The 18,852-nt window shown below is 42.9% G+C and overlaps 1 protein-coding gene and 1 non-coding gene across 4 annotated transcripts in view; one reads left to right on the top strand and one right to left on the bottom strand.

Moving 5' to 3' along the window:
- The window catches only part of LOC117150194 (bone morphogenetic protein receptor type-1B), a 52,185-nt gene that overhangs the window by 17,888 nt on the left and 15,445 nt on the right, over window positions 1-18,852 (top strand). Inside the window, exons 1-2 of one of the 3 annotated variants that reach the window (XM_033316980.1) lie at window positions 9,193-9,286; window positions 12,403-12,540. In XM_033316980.1, the coding sequence (XP_033172871.1) occupies window positions 9,193-9,286; window positions 12,403-12,540 (232 nt within the window). Of the gene's footprint in view, window positions 1-9,192; window positions 9,287-12,402; window positions 12,541-16,715; window positions 17,379-18,852 lie in introns of those variants that run through there. The other 2 variants (XM_033316981.1, XM_033316983.1) reach the window with 2 other exon arrangements.
- Trnad-guc lies at window positions 12,886-12,957 on the bottom strand. The gene has a single exon. It is a non-coding gene; the product is annotated as a tRNA-Asp (tRNA).

The raw sequence follows: 18,852 nt of genomic DNA, 5'->3' as shown, positions 1-18,852 counted from the left end.
TCTTCTGGCCAAGATCCACATCTGCCACAGAAAGAGAAACGAAAACACGAAGCTGCTCTATGGCTCAGACTAATCTGCTGTGGCACATCGCGATGTGCCAGGACCGGCTTTGGCCTCCACCTTCCTTCCTTCCCATCCGATCCATTCCCGTCCTGCACTTCCTCGTCTCGTTGAATTTATGTTTAAGCATTTCTTGGCATTGCCGGCCACGTACGGTTCTTGATATGAGATCTCTTTTCAAGGGATTCGTCGATGGTTGCGTGACACGAATTTCAAGGAACTTCAATCCCTGATAATATGCAGGTCGTTATCCTTTTTGCTTTGCTAATTGAAAACCATTTAAAAGACTTCATTATTCTTGTAACTTGTAACAGAATAGTTCATATGCAGCTTTATTCATTTATTTTATTATTTTCTAGAAGCTCTTACCACCTTTTTTATGCCCTGTTTACCATCTCTAGACCCTGTTTATGTTTGGCTCCTGCAGCTCGTTCGCAGCTTGGCCATAATATTTATGCCGTTTTTGTGTGCCCTTTTGCCGCTGCCCACAGACGGCGCGTTCCCCCTGCGATCCTTTCGATCCTCCTGCCTGCGGATCCCCATTTCCATCTGCAGCCCGTCCATGGAGCTGCTTTGTGCCTTCAGCTGGGCTGGTGTGAAATAATGATGCCGTTGCGCAGATAAGGTGCCTTCTAAAAGTGGAGTTTCGTGCCTGCCCCATTGTGATTGGGGGATTGTGTGGAGAACGGGCCTTATAGAGAGTGCGAGAGAGCAGGAACGGATGGGTTGGCAGTGGTGGTGGATGCAGACTGGGACGGAGACGGTGGCCCGCTGCAAAAATAACATAAATGGCTCGACGGCACACTGAAATGGTAAATCTCGAGCTGTGCATCTTGGGATGCAATTTCAAATGGGCTTCGTTTGGGCCCCACTTTTTCGTTTCCCTCGATTCGTTCGCTGGTCTCCACGACCAGTGTCCAGTGTCCGCCGTCCACTGTCCGCCGTCCACTGTCCGTTGTCCGTTGCAATTGCAAATTTCTTTTAATAAGCCTTTTGACGCCTCGCTGCCAATGCCAATTGTAAATTGCACGGAACCTGCCCGCGGCAAGCAGAAGGAAGGAAGCCAATGGAAGCGGAGGGGCACAAATTATATATACTTAGTGCCGCGTCCTTTCCGGTCCGATTGAAATAGCAGACCCAATGACGCAAACGGAGACGGGCATAATGAGGATAAGGATGCACCAGGCGCGAATGCAGCCCAACTGTCGGGGTCACTGGAGGTGCAGATGAGGGCTGCCCTTCCCATGCGCCTAATAGATCTGGCTACAGTGTATTTCAGATGATTATGGTTCAAATTAAAATTATTATGCTGGTAAAAAGCATTAGTTTGGGAGCCCTTTATAACCAAGAAGTAATATAATAATAAGCTTTTAAAACACGAAATTGAAACTAAAAGCGTAATTCGTGTTTTTATATCTTCCTAGTAATATAATTGATACCTTTGGAATTATATTTATAAACTGCTTCCTTACTTTTTCGAATCGCACTGTACAACTGCCGAGTGCATCGGTTAAGTCAAGGCAACTTACGAAAAGGGAAGAGGTCGCCTGTGGTATTCATTTCTCATTTCTTTCTTAGCCCGATGCTCGATCATTTATCTTGTCAAAGCTAATTTAAAGTTAGTGCTTCCTTCGACTCGTTTTCCCTTATTTTTTTTTTTTACTTATTCACGCTGTCTTATTTCGCACGTAAAGTGTTAAAGAGCAACAACAATGGGCACTGCAAGAAAACTAAATAAAAAAAACCCTCACTCTAAAGAATAACAATTTATTTCTTCCTGTACCTGAACTCAGAAAGCACGTGAAATATTAAACAACAAACGAAAAATATTCCCCATTTTTGTGCAACGTCACGTAGGCTTTTTTTGCTGTTTTTATAATGATTGCTGTTTTGGCAGTATATTTACACCAACGTGCTTAGTGGGTTAATAGCCAGAGGAAGTGCTAGAGGGTTAATTAGTGTGCTGGCTTGTAAATTATTATTAGCAGAAGTAACAAAAATGGTTACTTAAAAATAATTATTAATTACTATGAGGGTAAATCACCATAAAAATTTAAATATTATTCACAAGCTTTCGTTGAAGAAATTAATGAGTTGGAATTACCCATATATATTTTAACAATAAAATTAGTGTATTTTTCGCCATCTGTTATGCGGATTATGATAATTTTTAGTCATATCCATGCAGATTAGTTTCAACACCACTTTGACATTTGGCTTTTAATTAAAATCAACAAAGATTAAAGCGAGTTAGGAAGTAAAATAAAATAAAGCTTTAGATATATAAATTTTTTTAACTTAAATCTTATGTGTTGGTATGCATTTTCCTCACTCCCAACTCAATGTCACTCGCAGTTGAAGTTTTGGCATTGGAAATTGAAAATTGGCATTGCTTACTTATTCATGCGTCAAAGTTGCGTCTCTGGGGTCTGAGATTCCTTGCTTTATGCGGCCATTGTGTGCCTGGTCTGGCCAAGATCAGAGGAACCCAGCGAAGACCGGACCAGCCATCGGGGTAATGAGCTGCGGCTGCGTCTGCGTCTGCCGGCTGCTGCATGTTGCATGTGTCTAGCCATGCGACATGCCACTCATCAATTAGACTTTTCCTCAAAAAATCCGCCCGAAAAACACCCGACTAGTTGGCCCAACTTGCTCTTGGCCTGTCCTCAAGTCTCAAGACCATTGTGATTTCCATTCTTTTGTAGTAGTTTTTTATGTTGTTGTTTTGTATTTTCGGGGCACCGAGAACATGATGTTCAACACCACAATTTGTGTTGTACTTCGTGTACTCGACATGGGCGAGTGGAGTGGGTACGGATTTGGTGAGACGAAGGTGGAGCATCTGGGCGGAGGACATCGCGTCTTTTGCATTGCAAAGTACAAATGGGAAACGACGTTGCAGACTGCGGCTGCTGCTGCTGCTGCTGTGCAACGACCCTGAGGAGCCGCCTCCGAATCCAAATGGAGTTGGAATCGCAGCAGCAGCAGCAGCCTCACATTGTTCAACTCCTGACTGGACCTGGGTTCCTTCTCTGGCAATCAATTGTTGCATCTTGCTCTCGCTCTGCGACTGTGGATGTGGCAACGAAGCAGACAAACGGCGTCGTCGCCTCGTTTGCCACACTGCTAAAAAGTATTTAAACTTGGAATATAGATAGATAGTTCAGAGAATATGTAAGGTGTTTTGATCCATCTTCAATAGAATGTTGTGCAACTAAGTTTATGCTCTTTTTGAAATTGTAAACATTTGTTGACTACAGTGGCTACAATTTGTGCCAGTGCATCCTGACCAGGTTGTGTCTCCTTGGTTTTCCAACGGCCTGGGTAGGTGATATTGCCTTATCTGATGTGTCATTTCACTGTGTGCTCTTGCTGCTTCTGTGACTCTTTGCACGCGCATTGCGAGCCTTAATTTTTGGTCAACAGTTTTTTGCTTGTTAGCCAAGTTATGCGGAGACCGCAACTCTTGGCAACAAAGGAGAGAAAGGGTGAGGCGATGCCAAGCAGTTGGGAGAAGGCCAAAAAGAACGAAACACCGTTTACCACATTGCCCAAATAATTGTCGTGTTGCGGGCTCGTCTTTGACCGTTTCACGTTGCCAATTATGAGGCACGCTCCACGCGCTTTTGCTGCCCGTTTTTGTTGGCCACATCTAAGCGTTTGCGGCACGCCCACATTGTGGCAACGACTCCCACAACCAGTCGCACTCCCACCACTTTGTGGCACCTTTCCACCTCATAGCTGGCCTCCGTGGCCCCGCTGCCATAACCATGTTTTCCTCGGAAAACCCTGCTCGTTTATCAGGCGGCAGGCATCGGGCAAAAGAGATCAGACCGCAAAACCGAACCCAATCCTTATTCCCAACCCAAAGTCAGTCGAAATGGCAAAATATCTTTTGGCTGTTCTTGGCAGCTCAACTACATTCGTGTTTATCAAAATGAAATGTAATGAAGATCTGCATAATATGGTGGCAAAGTCAGGCACGAAACTTCTAAGTTCAAATTTATAACTTGAATATGATTAATCTATATAAGTGGCAACATGTTGCAGGCACCCATTATTACTTGTATCTAAACAATGGCAATGACCAGCAGTTTTCCGGTTTCCGCATCGAATGCAAATTAGTCAGAGCCAGATACATTTCTACGCTTACTTCAATAGCAACGTGTGGCAGTCATAAAACATTTTGACCACAACGAGGCGAGTTCAAACTTCAAAATTCGTTGTGCTTGTGGTTCCGAACAATAGTAAGCTAACCAAGAAAAAAAAACAGGCACTCTGTTGTCTAATCAAACGAAATCGAATCGAATCGAGAGTCAGCGATCGATCTTGTTCTACTTTTTGGCTCCAACCTTTTGTGCTTTTTTATTTCCCTCGATTTCTATGGGTTTTTTTCGGTGATTCCAGCGCATTCCTCGAGGCCATTGGCTGCGATGGTAAAAGTCATGCCCATTGTTCCGATTCTGGCCAACAATTAACATTTCCAGATCGCAGATCGAGTGGGAGGCGAGTTGAGTGGATGTATTTATTATTGATTTAGCTTTGCTATTAACAAATTTGTGGGCTAATTAAGCAGATGTCATTCCATTGGATTAGCATTCGATGCGAATTTTAAGCATTGGCGTAGGAGTCTAGTGTGGAATAGCATTCACACAACATTTGTTCACAAATTATTTATTGTCCGGCCTTTAAGCGATAATTATTCTTGAACCTCTCGTGCTTCTGGGTTATTTATGTATATGTGTTTGGAAGTTGACAAAAACGAATTTAACCAGTGTTTGCTACTTTAAATTCTTGTTTTTTAATTTCCAAGTAGTAGTTCTATTTTATTTATGTGATGTATGCAATATTTAGGCCATAAATAAAGGAGGAAATTTAAATGTAATTTTAATTGAAAATTAAATCGATTGAGTTATATTAAACTTAGAATTTTGCTACATGTAATTCCCCGCTAATGATTTCGTAAGACTTGGGATTTTTCACGTGTCGATTATCTTTAAACTAGGAATGTGTGAAGATCTTAAAAAAGCTCTCGTGCAGCTGTCGGCGAATGTTCATTTCAGCTTTTCACTCTTTCTTTTTTTTTGGCCCTTGACTGGCAGACGTTCTTTGAAAGTGATACCACATACACACCACCGGCAGGTACACACAGATACAAACGCACACCAACTTACTTTTTGGTGGGGACGCGTCAAACACTTGAATGTGTCAGCCTTTAACACTTTTACAATTTGATTTGCGTTGTCTGTTTCCAAATGCGGCTGTCGTCTCGTCCTCAACCGCCAACCTCTCTACCACTCATTTTGGACATTCATTTCGAAGGTTCCCCAAATACGAACAGCATAAATATGTATATGTAGATACTCGACGAAACTGAAGAATACTAAAAAAGCATAAACTGCCCGACCCCTTACAGAGTTCTCTGCTTTTATTTCGCTGCTTGTTGGGCTGCCCGAAGTGCTCACTTCATATATGACGACCCTTTTCAGAGATCCCCGTGGTCGCAGCGAGATTGAGATCGTCGCTGTCTTTCCTTATCACTGGGCATCCGCATCTCTATCTGTATTTGTATCTGTATCTGTATCTGCAATGTGCTTTGTGTTCCTGGTTTCGATGGGGATGCCAGCGTGACAAACATTTCAGTTGAGGTGAACATTTTTCTGATCAAGAAAGTTCGCTCTATATAATATGGTAAACATGGTTTGTTCTTTCTATATAAAAATAATTTTTGAAATATTTTTAGAAATCCCCTATTTCGGTTCCTTAATCACGAATCTTTCCCATCACTGGCTGAATTCCTAAGCGCACATACCTTCGGTTTTTTGGGCTCCTGGTTCTGCGGTTTTCTTGCTCGCTGCTGAAATTGTAGACAATACATTTATCCGAAATGCGCCTCTTCACACTTTGGCATTTATAAGTCCATCCCGTCGGCCCGTATTGGATTACATGCCAACGTGGCTGCTGACATATCATCATCAAGTGAGCATCCAATCCGTCCCATCCTCATCCACATGAGAATCCCCATAACCATCCCCATTCCGTTTTAAAGTCATCCAATGAAATTGCCGTCTCAGTGCGGCTGCATCAATTTCAGCGCTTTCGGGTGACATTATTCAATTTAAGTGCTTTCTATAGAATCATCTCATAATGAGCATCATGATCATGAGGTTGTGCCACCGCCAAACAGGAAATCTTCAATTGCGAGTGGAGAATTCTTTTTTTCGCTAGTCTACGGATCGTTCGCCGTCTCTAGGTCTTTGAAATCGAGAACTGCGCAAAACTCTGCCATCGTCATTGGCTGCAAAAAAAAAAAATATATATATATATATACATATTTATGTGGGACCACCCAAAAAGCTGTCATTCGGAAAAGCTGAACACATAAAGAGCTAGAAATTATGCGGCCGCCTTTTTCAATTACAAATCAAACGTCAGTCAAAAGTTGAAGACCGTGCTGCGTTTTCGGTCTGGGCCAGTAGGAAAAATATTTGGAAAAATCATGCGTGCACATTTGATTATATAAATAATCATCATAGATGCATGACTGCATCTAGGAACTCTGGGCGGGATTTCTGTTGCCCTGTGTGGCCGTCGAGTTGCACATTTGGCTGAAATAGCAAACAAACATTGCGGCATGAAGCCATAAATAATAACAAAAGAGGCCAGTTAACTGCAGCGTCGATACTCAAAAGCTATGATAAATGATCAATTTTGATCAATCAAGGGGCTTCCTTATTATAAAATTAATTAAAATATTCTGTAATATATGCAATGTTGGTTTATATAATTTTATCATTTCATTAATTTTGGTAATTTGATTTATTTCAATATACTTGAATCCATCAACCAATCACTCGGCAGCTTCATTAGCGCAGATCCTAGAAACTTTAAATGAATTAAGTTATTTAGGAAAAGTAAACTTTTCGAAATGTTTTTCGTGGAGAAGGAGACGGTGTTGTTGCAGACAAATTGATGGGATTCCAGCAATTTGTGGCCATTCTTTGCCGGCGAGATCATTATGCTGCATTTATGCCCAAATTGAAGTGAAGATCTCCACTTTCAGCCAACACCTGGGGGCCACAAGAACCGGGTCCATTGACAGTGCTATTATACCATGAGTTTTCATTTCTCATCTGGGATCGGATCGGATCGGTTCTGGTCTTGCCTGATCTGATATGGGCCCAAAGAAAATTAAAGCTGCATTGTGTGATGCGCGTTTGAGGAGCAAAGCAAAACGAAGCGATATGATTAAGCAGAAAATGATGCACTGCGAGAAATAATTATGGAATTGTATAAGTGGTAGGGAAGTTCAATCATATAGAACAGGTGCAAATGGCTGCGAACGTTAAATCCAAATACCGAATGGTCAAAATTGATTTTTCCAAGTGTGCATGAAATGAGGCCCAGCTGCAATCAGCGGGCCAACTTGTTGTAAACAAATTGAAGTGGCACTCAGTGATCCCCTGCTCCGCCGCTCTTCTTCTTGCGTTGGCCATTACCAATTGCACTCGGGTTCAACCCTTACCCTCGATCGACCGACCATTCCCCATTTCCCATTCCCAATTCTTTGGGGATCGGATTGTATGGGATTGTATGGTCGGAGTGGTATAGTATGGATGGTATGGGGACGTGCCTTCATTAGGCCATGCAGAGCGCGTAGGCAGAATGTGTAAACACACAGCGATTTCCATTCCGAATGCGTCTCGTGTGCTATGCGTAATTTTAATTGATTTCATTTACGCATTTTTGACTAATGTTCACACGCCGCTGCATCGGACTGGCGGGGGGTGCAGCTCATTTAGCATGGACTCGGCGCGTTGATGGACAGAATCCAACTCCAAATGGCTGCATCGGGGAATTTATTTTTGGCCCTGTCGTCCCACTCTCGCATCCGCCGTTCGCCTGGTTTTCCCCACCCAGAAAAAACCCAAAATCTGTAACATAAATTTCACTTTGATCTATTTTTGAGTGGCCAATGCAAGTTTGCTAAATTCTGTTCAGCAGAAGGAATATTTAAAATTTTTAATTGCTACTAGAGTGCGCTCACTCTGCAGCGACGGCCCAGTTTCAAAACATCTTTGCTGGCCAAAATCTCGACTGGGCTAGGGGATTTCTAATGGGGGTGTTAGAGGAGGGAGCACTAATCTCTAGATAGCATTTTTATGTTTCGAAATATACAGTTTTACTCTAATTAATGTGTGTGACACATACTATTTTTAGTCATCTTCATGCAAAAACATCTTATAAAACATTGGATTACATGTAGGAAATGTGATTCACTTTCGCTATACTTAACTTTAAACGCACCCCCACTTGGCTAATTGCCCAAGTTGGCTATCGTAACTAAGATTGCCTTGGGGTTTTCTTCCCAGTTCTGCCATCAATCTCCACGTTGACATCCCAACCATGAGCGATTTGGAAAGAAACGTGTGACTTACCGAAACGACAAACTGAAAGTAAACCTCCAAGCTGCCTGGGCCATCAATCAATCAGTCACTTAATATGAATATGAAAATATGAACCCGAACCCACAACAAATGCAATGTGGGTTTATCTGGCGCACATTCGCCATTCATTATTCATTGTGTGTTTTTCCTCTCGCTAGCCAAGTTTTCTTATCTCAGGCAACAATGTTGGCCGCGTTTTTCTTTGGGCCACTGTAAGTGCAACTTGAAAGGCGATTTTCAGGCAGTATTTTTGCAGTAAATGCAGCAGTACTTGAGGCATTTTGTAGTAAGGCAGCAGAAGCTGGACAAAGTTCAGTGAGCAGGCAAACCGCTGAAAGGCCCAGTTACCCAGACCACACCCAATTGATTTCCACTCACTGACCATTTGAATGATGCGCTTATGACACCAACCGACTTGCAAAGTCGGTATAAACAAACAATATTTTAGATACATAAGCATGCCTTGCCTTTGCAGTCAGTAAAGTAAACAAGATTTTAGATACATAAGCATGCCTTGACTTTACAATCAGTTGTTTTATTATATATTTTGCTTGCAACACACTTTTTATAACATGAAGAAAATTTAGTTTGTATATTGTGAAAAATTGTGAAAAACTTATTTATTAATGTATGGTTTGTATAAGGTGCCGTCCTAGTGCTTCTTGCGAACCTGGCAGAGAAATCGATGCGCCTTCAGCTGGTGGCCCTTGAACTTCAGGCCACATCTGCGACAGCCGACGGTCTGTTTGAAGAGATTGCGCTGGCGGCGCTGACGAGGAGTAAGGTCGTCCTCGCTGGACAGCAGAGTAGTCGAGTTGCTGGAGGAGCTCGGGTGGAGGAGCTCTGTGTTACCGGAGTTGCGAAGAATTTGCTTTGATGGCTTTCGATTTGGCGCAGCGTGATGTGGAAGGTCCCAAAGAGGAGGAACTGGAGTCCATGTCCTTTGAAGTAAACGATGGCGGTTCCAAGCACACCATAGTTTTGGCGTAGTTTGAGCAAGTGGGCTGCACGGCGTTCTCAAGCTGCCACTCTTTCATCAGGATGTCCTCTCCAAAAACATCCTCAATGATGGATTGGTCAGCTAGTTCCGTTGCGGCCGTTAAACTGTCATTTGCGGCCGCCTCTTCTTCCTCCTGCTCTTCATGAATATAGAGGATATTGACCTCGCACAAGGTCAATTCATCCTCCATTACCACGCGCTTGATGTTCTGCGTGCGCTCCTGACTGCTCATGGTGTTCCTGCAAGCTGGCATCTTTAAACGCCCTCGAAATGATTGGCCAACTGAATGCGCTTCATCTTCTCAAAGCAAATGGGACAGGATACGATGTCGGTGTTCATATTCTTGGCGAAGATTGAGCAAGTGGGCTGCACGGCGTTCTCAAGCTGCCTATCTTTCATCAGGATGTCCTCTCCAAAACATCCTCAATGATGGATTGGTCAGCTAGTTCTGTTGCGGCCGTTAAACTGTCATTTGCTGCCGCCTCTTCCTCCTCCTGCTCTTCATGAATATAGAGGATATTGACCTCGCACAAGGTCAATTCATCCTCCATTACCACGCGCTTGATGTTCTGCGTGCGCTCCTGACTGCTCATGGTGTTCCTGCTAGCTGGCATCTTTAACCGCCCTCGAAATGATTGGCCAACTGAATGCGCTTCATCTTCTCAAAGCAAATGGGACAGGATACGATGTCGGTGTTCATATTCTTGGCGAAGATTGAGCAAGTGGGCTGCACGGCGTTCTCAAGCTGCCTATCTTTCATCAGGATGTCCTCTCCAAAACATCCTCAATGATGGATTGGCCAGCTAGTTCTGTTGCGGCCGTTAAACTGTCATTTGCTGCCGCCTCTTCCTCCTCCTGCTCTTCATGAAATTAGAGAATATTGACCTCGCACAAGGTGAATTCATCCTCCATTACCACGCGCTTGATGTTCTGCGTGCGCTCCTGACTGCTCATGGTGTTCCTGCTAGCTGGCATCTTTAACTCGTCCTTCAACTGCTGATCCTGTCTATTAATTTTCTTCATGTTATGTTATTAAATATGTTACTATATGGGAGTGTTTGAATTTACTTTAGAACAGCCTCCTCTGTTTTAGACGTAGTGTCATAGAGGCCTAACTTTTTTGCCATTTGGCTGGCAGCCATTCAATTTGTTTGCCATGCAGTCGGCATTTGCTTTTATTTCTACGTAATTGCGAATCTTTTGAAGCGATGCGAACTATATCATCGCAGTACATTGTCCTACCCGTATGCATATTGATTGATAGCCAATTTGCACGTGCTCCAATTTGTGCCTGGGGTTTGCTTATTGTCGCCATGTTCGGCCCATACGAAATCAGTTCCCCTGCTCGATGTTCTTTGGCTGCACCCACATGGATTGTCACGTTTGTGTTTTGTTTTGCTTTTGAATTCTTGGAAATGTGTCAAACACAAGAGCCGCGAGTTTTCCACCCAGCAATTTGCAATCTTTGATAGATGGCTTATGTAACTGGCAAAGATTGTAAGGCACAACACAAGCCAACACCAAAGTGGCGAAAATATTAGACGCGTCGGGGGAATTACGTCGTTTGGTCTGCTGGTTTCGAGTCGACAAGTGCAAGGCACTCAATCAATTAGCGATAGTCGATAGCCACAGACATGGGCTTTATCAATGCTTCGGTTTGGTGTGTGGGGTTGCACTGGGAAATATTCGAAACTAAAAAGAGTTATAAAGTCCCATTTTCAGCAAGGGACTATGAGGTAGCAAATGTCATATTGCTTCTTAAGTGTTGCGAAACTAACAAATATCGTAAACCCCCTATCGATATCACTTACCTTTTTTATTAATACAGAATTTACACCACTCATGTTACGCTAAAGTTTTATTGAGTTCCATTAATTTACGACTTTCTATGGTCGTAATTAATCCTCTACTCGCTCTCCGCATTTTCCGCCGATTTTCCATGAATGGCAGCTTTTTATCGTCCTGCACTCGCATAATTCATCGTATCGCGTTTTGACAGATTCGGAATGGAATCGCGACTTTCCTCGCCCACCCAACACGCGTACGAGATTTCAATTGCCCGTCGAGTGGCACACATATATTATACCAGCTCTCGAAATGAAACGCATCATAAATAATAACTAATGTTTTGATAAGCCCCCAGAGAGCGCCAACCACTTTTTCTGTTTATCAAATTACGTATGAAGTTTGCTCATTAATTTTGGCAAAGTGAGTGTGGGGAAACATGTGTAGTGTAGCACACAGAAAACCCTGCCGCTGAGATTGCGTCTGAGTCGCTTCCGCTGATTTGCACTGAAAGTTGCACAGTGGGGTTTTTGCACCTATGTAGCTCATAAGGGGGGATTTCTTAGTCTTCAAGTCGCACTCATTGCGTGGGCTTTGAGCCGTCGAGGAACGTCATCCTCCAAGTCTGTGGCGTGCAGACGACAGAACTAGACGTAATCTCGGCGAGCTGTCAAACAGTATCTTAAAGATGCCTCTCTGCAAACTTGGCTGGCAACTGGTTCTGAACGCAGCCGTCTGCGGAGAGGCACTAAATTCTGCGGCCTTTTGACCAAGTTTATGACACACGTTTAGCTGTCTACTTGGCCCACGCTCATCCGCTTTCAGCAGGAAGAGAGTTGAAGTTGCCCATTCTCCGTTGGTGCGACTCCCCTTTTCCTCTTCATCGCCCCTCGGTGTTTCTATTTTCAATTAAGATCTCGTATTTCAGGCGCCCGACAAACGCGCAATTGTTGTTGTTAAATTATTAATTGACATTTGCCTGGCGCCACAGAAGAGCAACTCAAGTGCCAAGACTCCCACCCGCTCTCCCTTTTTTTGTTTACAAATTAGTTACACAGTTTTTCAATTTACTTATATTTCGTATTGCCCGTTTTTCTGTTTGCCCCGTAGGTGAATTCAGTGCGAATGTTCAGCCAGACGTTGAAGCTATGGCCGCCGCCGCTTTGAGTGGCATGGAAATGGGATCTGGACCAGGATCAGAGGGCTATGAGGATGCCGACAACGAGAAAAGCAAGGCCATGGAAAATGGTGAGTCCACCATCTTTATAAAAGCGTTAAGAAAAGAGTGTCATAAATCAGCATAGAATAGATTGCATATCATATCTTATAAATGTTTTAAATTATAACATGATCATAACACCCGGATGTATAGATCAACAACAAGTTCATATTTTCAATTTGGAGAACTTAGTTCAACATCCTCGATAGTATAGTGGTTAGTATCCCCGCATGTTAAGCGGGTGGCAGGGATTCAAATCCCGCTTCTGATGCGGGGGACCGGGGTTCAATTCCCCGTCGGGGAGATGTGTAAAATTTTTTTTTCTGGTTTGACTTAAAATGGAAAAAATATTGTGAAAAAAAATGCTCTCGCATCTCCCCGACGGGGAATTGAACCCCGGTCTCCCGCGTGACAGGCGGGGATACTAACCACTATACTATCGAGGACGGTGAAATACGCTCGCCAAATGTGGCATACGATTCTCGTTAGACTTCGGTTGGGTTCCATCTGTGGAAGACCTTCCCTCCTATGGCATTAAGTTCTGTTTGGAAATGTATTAAAAGAGGCGATCGGATGCAGTCATCCTCGAAAGGTGTTAATGGGGGGAATACTTAATGTTCTTACAAATTATATTTGACGCGCCTGAACTCGCAATGTGGCAGAGAGGAGTATCTGTGTGCGTCATAACCCCGTGATTGTGTGGGTAGATTTATGCCCAGCACCGCGTGTAATTATAATTTATCGTTGTTGAAATTCCGTAAAACTTTAACACCTTACCTTGTGACCGTGAAGTGCAGCAGAACGAAAGGGAGCCTGCGATAGAATCGAATATGAGTTGGTGCCTGGTTAATTGCACTTCAGTTTTTGACGAAGAGTAGATTTAGTGGTGTTAATGAAGAGCTGCCAGGGTGATCTGCTTTTCGGGCTTTCGTGTGTGTATCTATCAGATTTTAATTCATTGCAAAAGTGTGCAAGAACGGAACGAATTCCGAGCATTTTTCCACATGTTGCTGACAACATGAAATGTCTTTGGTTTATTTTTATACACACCCAACAACACACGGGCGCACAATAAAGTGTCGCCCACGTTGACACAAATTTCTGGTTCAATACGAAAATTTCCATGCTGCAGAGATACAGATACACAGACTAGTATCCATGAGATGCTGGACAGTGCTACCGACCAAAAGACTGGCGGAGGAAAAGGAAAGAAAGGCGAAGAACAATCGGGTAGCATTGCCTGACTTTGATTTAGGGCCCAGCCACACTCCAAGTGACATCTTGGACCTTTCCCGAGACCTTCGTCTTTTGTCTGATTTCTGGTGATTTCGTTGATTGAGAGCCTGTTGCGCACATCTGTTGGCCATGTTGCAGTGACCCGGGGTTCACCTCTCTGCAGCTTTGTGTATCTAATGCTCGGTTCTAACAATATTTCCAGAGATACAGTCGGATTCGTTACAGATACAGATACATTCGGCCCGCCAGCCTGTCTGGCCTTTTCCCTGGGAGTGTCGGCCCCGTTTTGTGTTTATTGTATGGATGGAATAGTGTTCAACCGCCCTCCAGCGTTTTTCACACGAAATACTCGAAAATCCAACATGGATTTTCTATTGTCTGGATTTCAAAGTAAATATGTATGTATGGCTAGAATCAACCTTTAGCCCCCGCATTTCCACTCGAGCGAAAGAGCAAACAACTCCAAGAGCACAGTGCAGTGTTAATGGAACGAACAAATCGAAAGGTTTTTTTTTAGCACAGGTGCTAATTGGACAATGCAGCAAATACTCGCGTTCTCCTATTGCGAGAATTAGCACGGATCGTTCGGAAATTTCGCGCTAGAGATACTTTCAGAATTCTGCCTCTAATCAATTGCGATCCACAAGTCATGCCTTCTGCACATTCCACTTAACTGCAAAACTGTCAATTTCTCAAGCGTAGCGAAAAGATAATAACTTGCTTTTTAACATAGTTTTAAAACTCAGTCTAAAAAAATAATTCGATTTATAGCCGGCACATTAATATATGGCCTATATGATCATAAATTTGGGAAAACGATCAATGCCATTCCTTCGGTTCAATCAGCTTCATGAAACAATACGTTATATTATTAATATTTCAAAAATGTTAAGAATAAAGATGAGAGACACATACAACTTAAAAGAAATGGCAAAAACAAAACAATTTTAAATTTGCTTAAAGAACGTACCCCCATTTAAAAAGAAATGATAAGATTACGAATGGTATATTAAGTTCTTTTAATTCCCCTGACGAGTTAAATATAAATGGTATGTTGCATTCCATTACACTCAATTGACGGCATCCCCAGATCCAACTTTATTTCTTGGCTCCTCTCCTCGAAAGGGGTACACGAGCAGTTGCCCTCCGGCCGATTGCATCCAAGTCCCTTCTCTGTCCCTCCTGGTTCGCTGCGCCTTCTTTTCGATTCTCTGCCTCTGGTGCAACCTCTCAGCGTCTGGCTGTGCACCGCATGACTCCTACACTTGAGAAATCACACCTCGGAGGCACCAGCAGCAGCAGCATCCACAATCCGGGCATTTAGGGAGCTGCAGCTGGAACTGGAGCTGGGGGCATAATCCAGAGATTTTGACTAGACAAAAGCAGAGCAGACACCGAACCAGATCGAAATGAATTATGGCCGCGGGCGTGATAATAAACGAAAGATCACCACTGGAACTCAAGTGGAAATGCACGAAGAAAAATTTGGAATTGTATAAAAAAAGATGCGATTTATATTGAAAAGAAACTAAACTAAATATGCTTTTATACTTTTTCTATATCTAAAATTCATAGCATAGCAATAAGATGGTATTTATGTATATTTTATTTTTAGTTATTATTTGAGAATCTGGTTAATTTTTTTATTGTGTGAAATCAGAAAGATATGGCCAAGGCGGAGGTTAAAGTTCGGGTGCTATCGCGAGCAATAGACAAAATGAGCAAGTTATGCGCGGATTACAGAGGTCGTCCGCTGGTTCAAATGCGTTTTTAATGCCAGGAGTTACCTGAACAAACCCGAAGTGCTAAGCGCTTCTGATTTCCACAGGTAGAAGAATGGGAAACCTCAGGGTCTAGGCCATAATTAGCAACGACTACTGTGCGCCTAATGAGACCGTCCGCGCAGAGCCTGTAAAACCGATATCTTGGGGATGCGATTGGCGGTGGCGGTGGGATACTATCTTGTGGATTCGCTCGGGAGAACAGGAGGCGGAGTTCTATTAGTTGGCAATGGTGTTGCTGCTAATCACACGTTTGCTCGCTTACAAAATCGACCAAAACTGTTATTATTCCTGCACATAGTGTGCATGCAAAAGGGCCCTGCAATTATGCAGGCCATTCCGATTCTCCCGATACCTCCCCACCATATGTACGTACATACGTACGTATGCCCCATCTAGATATGTCAGTTATAATAAGCAGCTAAAGAAATACGAGCACGAACAACAACAACAACTACAGCACTGCGATGCTAACTCAAAGATCAAGATACACACGCACACACCTTTGTGAGAAAAAAACTTGAATTTCAAGTGAGAGCTCTGGCAAAACAAGAACTAATGCAAAGGGAGAGAGCCAAGAAGAGAGAGTATCTCTAACTCACTCGCGTTTTTAAACGCCAGCAAGTGTGTGAGTTGCGCGATTTTAAACGCCTGCTAGCGTTTTCTCGCGTTTTCCGCCACGCTCTCATGTTTTTCCTTACTACTCTCTCTCTCTCTCTTTGCGAGAGCAGCGCACTCTCTTTGCTCTCTTTTTCGGGTCTACCAGCAGCGGCGTTTCCAACTGTTGCACATTCGTCGATACGTTCTTCGCGAGTCGTGACGTATCCACCGGATTGGAAAAATAAACCACATTTTCAGATACAATCCAAAGAATCGTCGATTTTGTTTACGCGTGAAATATTTTCGAGTTTCAACCAAAAACCTGTGTGCCTAAGCTGAAATATTGTTAGCTAATGAAAAACGAATAATAAAAGTGCATCCACGGCTATTTATATAGTTAATGATTTAAATAGAAAATTGCACATATATTTCTATGCTTAAACAAGTGCCAGTGCGAATAAACAAAATAGTGTAAACACAGGGGAAAACAAGCAGAAACACACAGGATATGCCTCAACTGCGGATCGAGTTTCACCTGATTTGTATTGCCACCTTTCGTATATAATTATAATCAACGTGATCACGCGCTCACACCAAGCAAAAGCAAAAGCACATCGGCAAAGAGCAGGCAAAGCAGCACCAGAGCACCACCACCACCACCACCACCACCACCACCACCACCAGCAGCAGCAGCAGGATCAAGTTTTTGGCGAAACCCATAATTTCGCTCATCTTCCTGCTCCTCTTCTTCTTCTTCGCGGGCTCCATGGTGTCGCCGGCTTGACCGCCGCCGCCTGCCTATAAACAAACCCAAGTGGAGTCCCAACCCCAACTCCAGCTCCAGCTCCAACTTCGACTGCGACGGCGACTCCATAACAACGCGACGAAGACTCGACGAGATACAACGAATCCAGTTCTCCTGGTGCTTTTGTTTTGCTTTTGTTGCCGCTGCTGCTGCTGCCTCGCGTTTATTGTTTTGCTGCATAGTCCGGAAAAAATAAACGTGGCAACGAGGGGATAACGAAGGGGAAACTGGCCCCGAAACACCCGGTATCCCGATACCCTCTCCATATAGAGGAAGGCCAACAAAAACAACCAAGAACGATCGGTTGGGGCAACAACAACTAAGTTGCATTGCAGTTGCCGCCGCCGTATAAAAATCATCAGCCTTTGGCCCACGTCGTTGTTGTTGCTCTTGTTGTTGTAGCCATCAGACATGGCGCCGAAATCCAGAAAGAAGAAGGCTCATGGTAAATATTAATATAACATTTCTTTGCTTTTTTTTTACTCTCTCGTGCACCTTGAAACCGGGGGGAAAAACAATTGTCCGGCATTCTATTGGGGCATATTAGTTTGAAAAACTTCAATTGCTATTTGAATGGCTTTTTCATGGTGGAAAGATTAAGGATAAACTATTCTTAGTTAGTTGAACTTTGTTTCTTTGGAAATATTTCGAAGTTATACTACAAATATCGCAATGACAATCTTGCTTCTCTATACTTTAATCTTCCTACATGCACCGGAAAAGTTAAAAACATTATAATTTTGATAAGATATATAACATTTATTTTAATATTTATTGTCACATCTTGTTAGTATGATAATGATAAGTATTTCTGATAGATAAAAGCAGCAGGCTGATAAAAAGTTTGCGCGCTATTTTCTTTGTGTTAATGAAAGTATTTTTAGACATGATAATTGTATAATCATAATAATCACAATAAACTTTAAATGGCAACAGTTTTTTGTAGTGCATACTTTTTTATGCTATATTTTTGTAAAGGTGTAATGCCAAATTAAGTAGCTATAAAAAAACCATACGAACAGGGCTTAAGATACTATTAAATAAATAGCAAACCAGAAATGTGCCTTATCATGATTTTTTGAGCTGTAAAAATACCAGCTTAGTTGAAATGGAAAATAAAACGAGTGATCTTACCAGTTTTTACCCAGCGAAGTAGTATTTATTTAATTATTTACTCGTAAAAGATGAGTATTTACAATTCGATTGGTTTCCTTTAGTGCCATTTAGCCTGGGAATTGGCTATTTGAGCATTTATGCGATATTTTGCGAGATTTCCCCAAGCTTTCACCGCGGCTCATAGTTGTCGCTTATCGGCCAGTGGATCGGCGGACATGGCCATCTAAATAGTAGTGCCATTATCATCGGCATGATCATGGTCTCATAAGTATTCAGCGCTCATATTACAAATCTGTGAGCATATCCTGTTGGTTTCCCTATGCTCTTCCCTTCCCCTAACCTCCTCACCCCTCAACGAATTCAATTGAAATTCGTTTTCTAATTGCGTTTTGTTGTTCGACGACTGCGGTTCTATGCCAAGTGTGTCTGGGATCTGGGGACTCCTGACCAGCCCAAGGAGATTCCGATTCCATCGGCTAAAATATGCGACGTTTCTCCTCCGCTTCTTTCTTGCGAGTTGTGCATGTTTTTCTTAATTTTTTATGACCCTGAGCAGGTAGAACGGAGTCGATCTGAAAGATGGAAAAACGAACAAATAATACGAAGAGCAACAATCCGGGCACCCCTTGCTGAAAGAGTGGATACCCAAAAACCAAAAAAATCGAAAAAAAGGGAGAGAGAAAAAGATCAGCTGTCAATTTTATGGGTGCCCCTTTCTCCAACTCCTTTTTTCTGGGGTGTTGTACGCACATATTTTATGCCTTTTTGTGTGTGTGCCCAACTTTGTTGTCATTTCATTTGCT

This window comes from Drosophila mauritiana, chromosome 2L, assembly GCF_004382145.1.
Source record: "Drosophila mauritiana strain mau12 chromosome 2L, ASM438214v1, whole genome shotgun sequence".
Classification (NCBI taxonomy): Eukaryota; Metazoa; Arthropoda; class Insecta; order Diptera; family Drosophilidae; genus Drosophila; species Drosophila mauritiana.
This window is presented reverse-complemented; position numbering and strand designations above follow the sequence as displayed.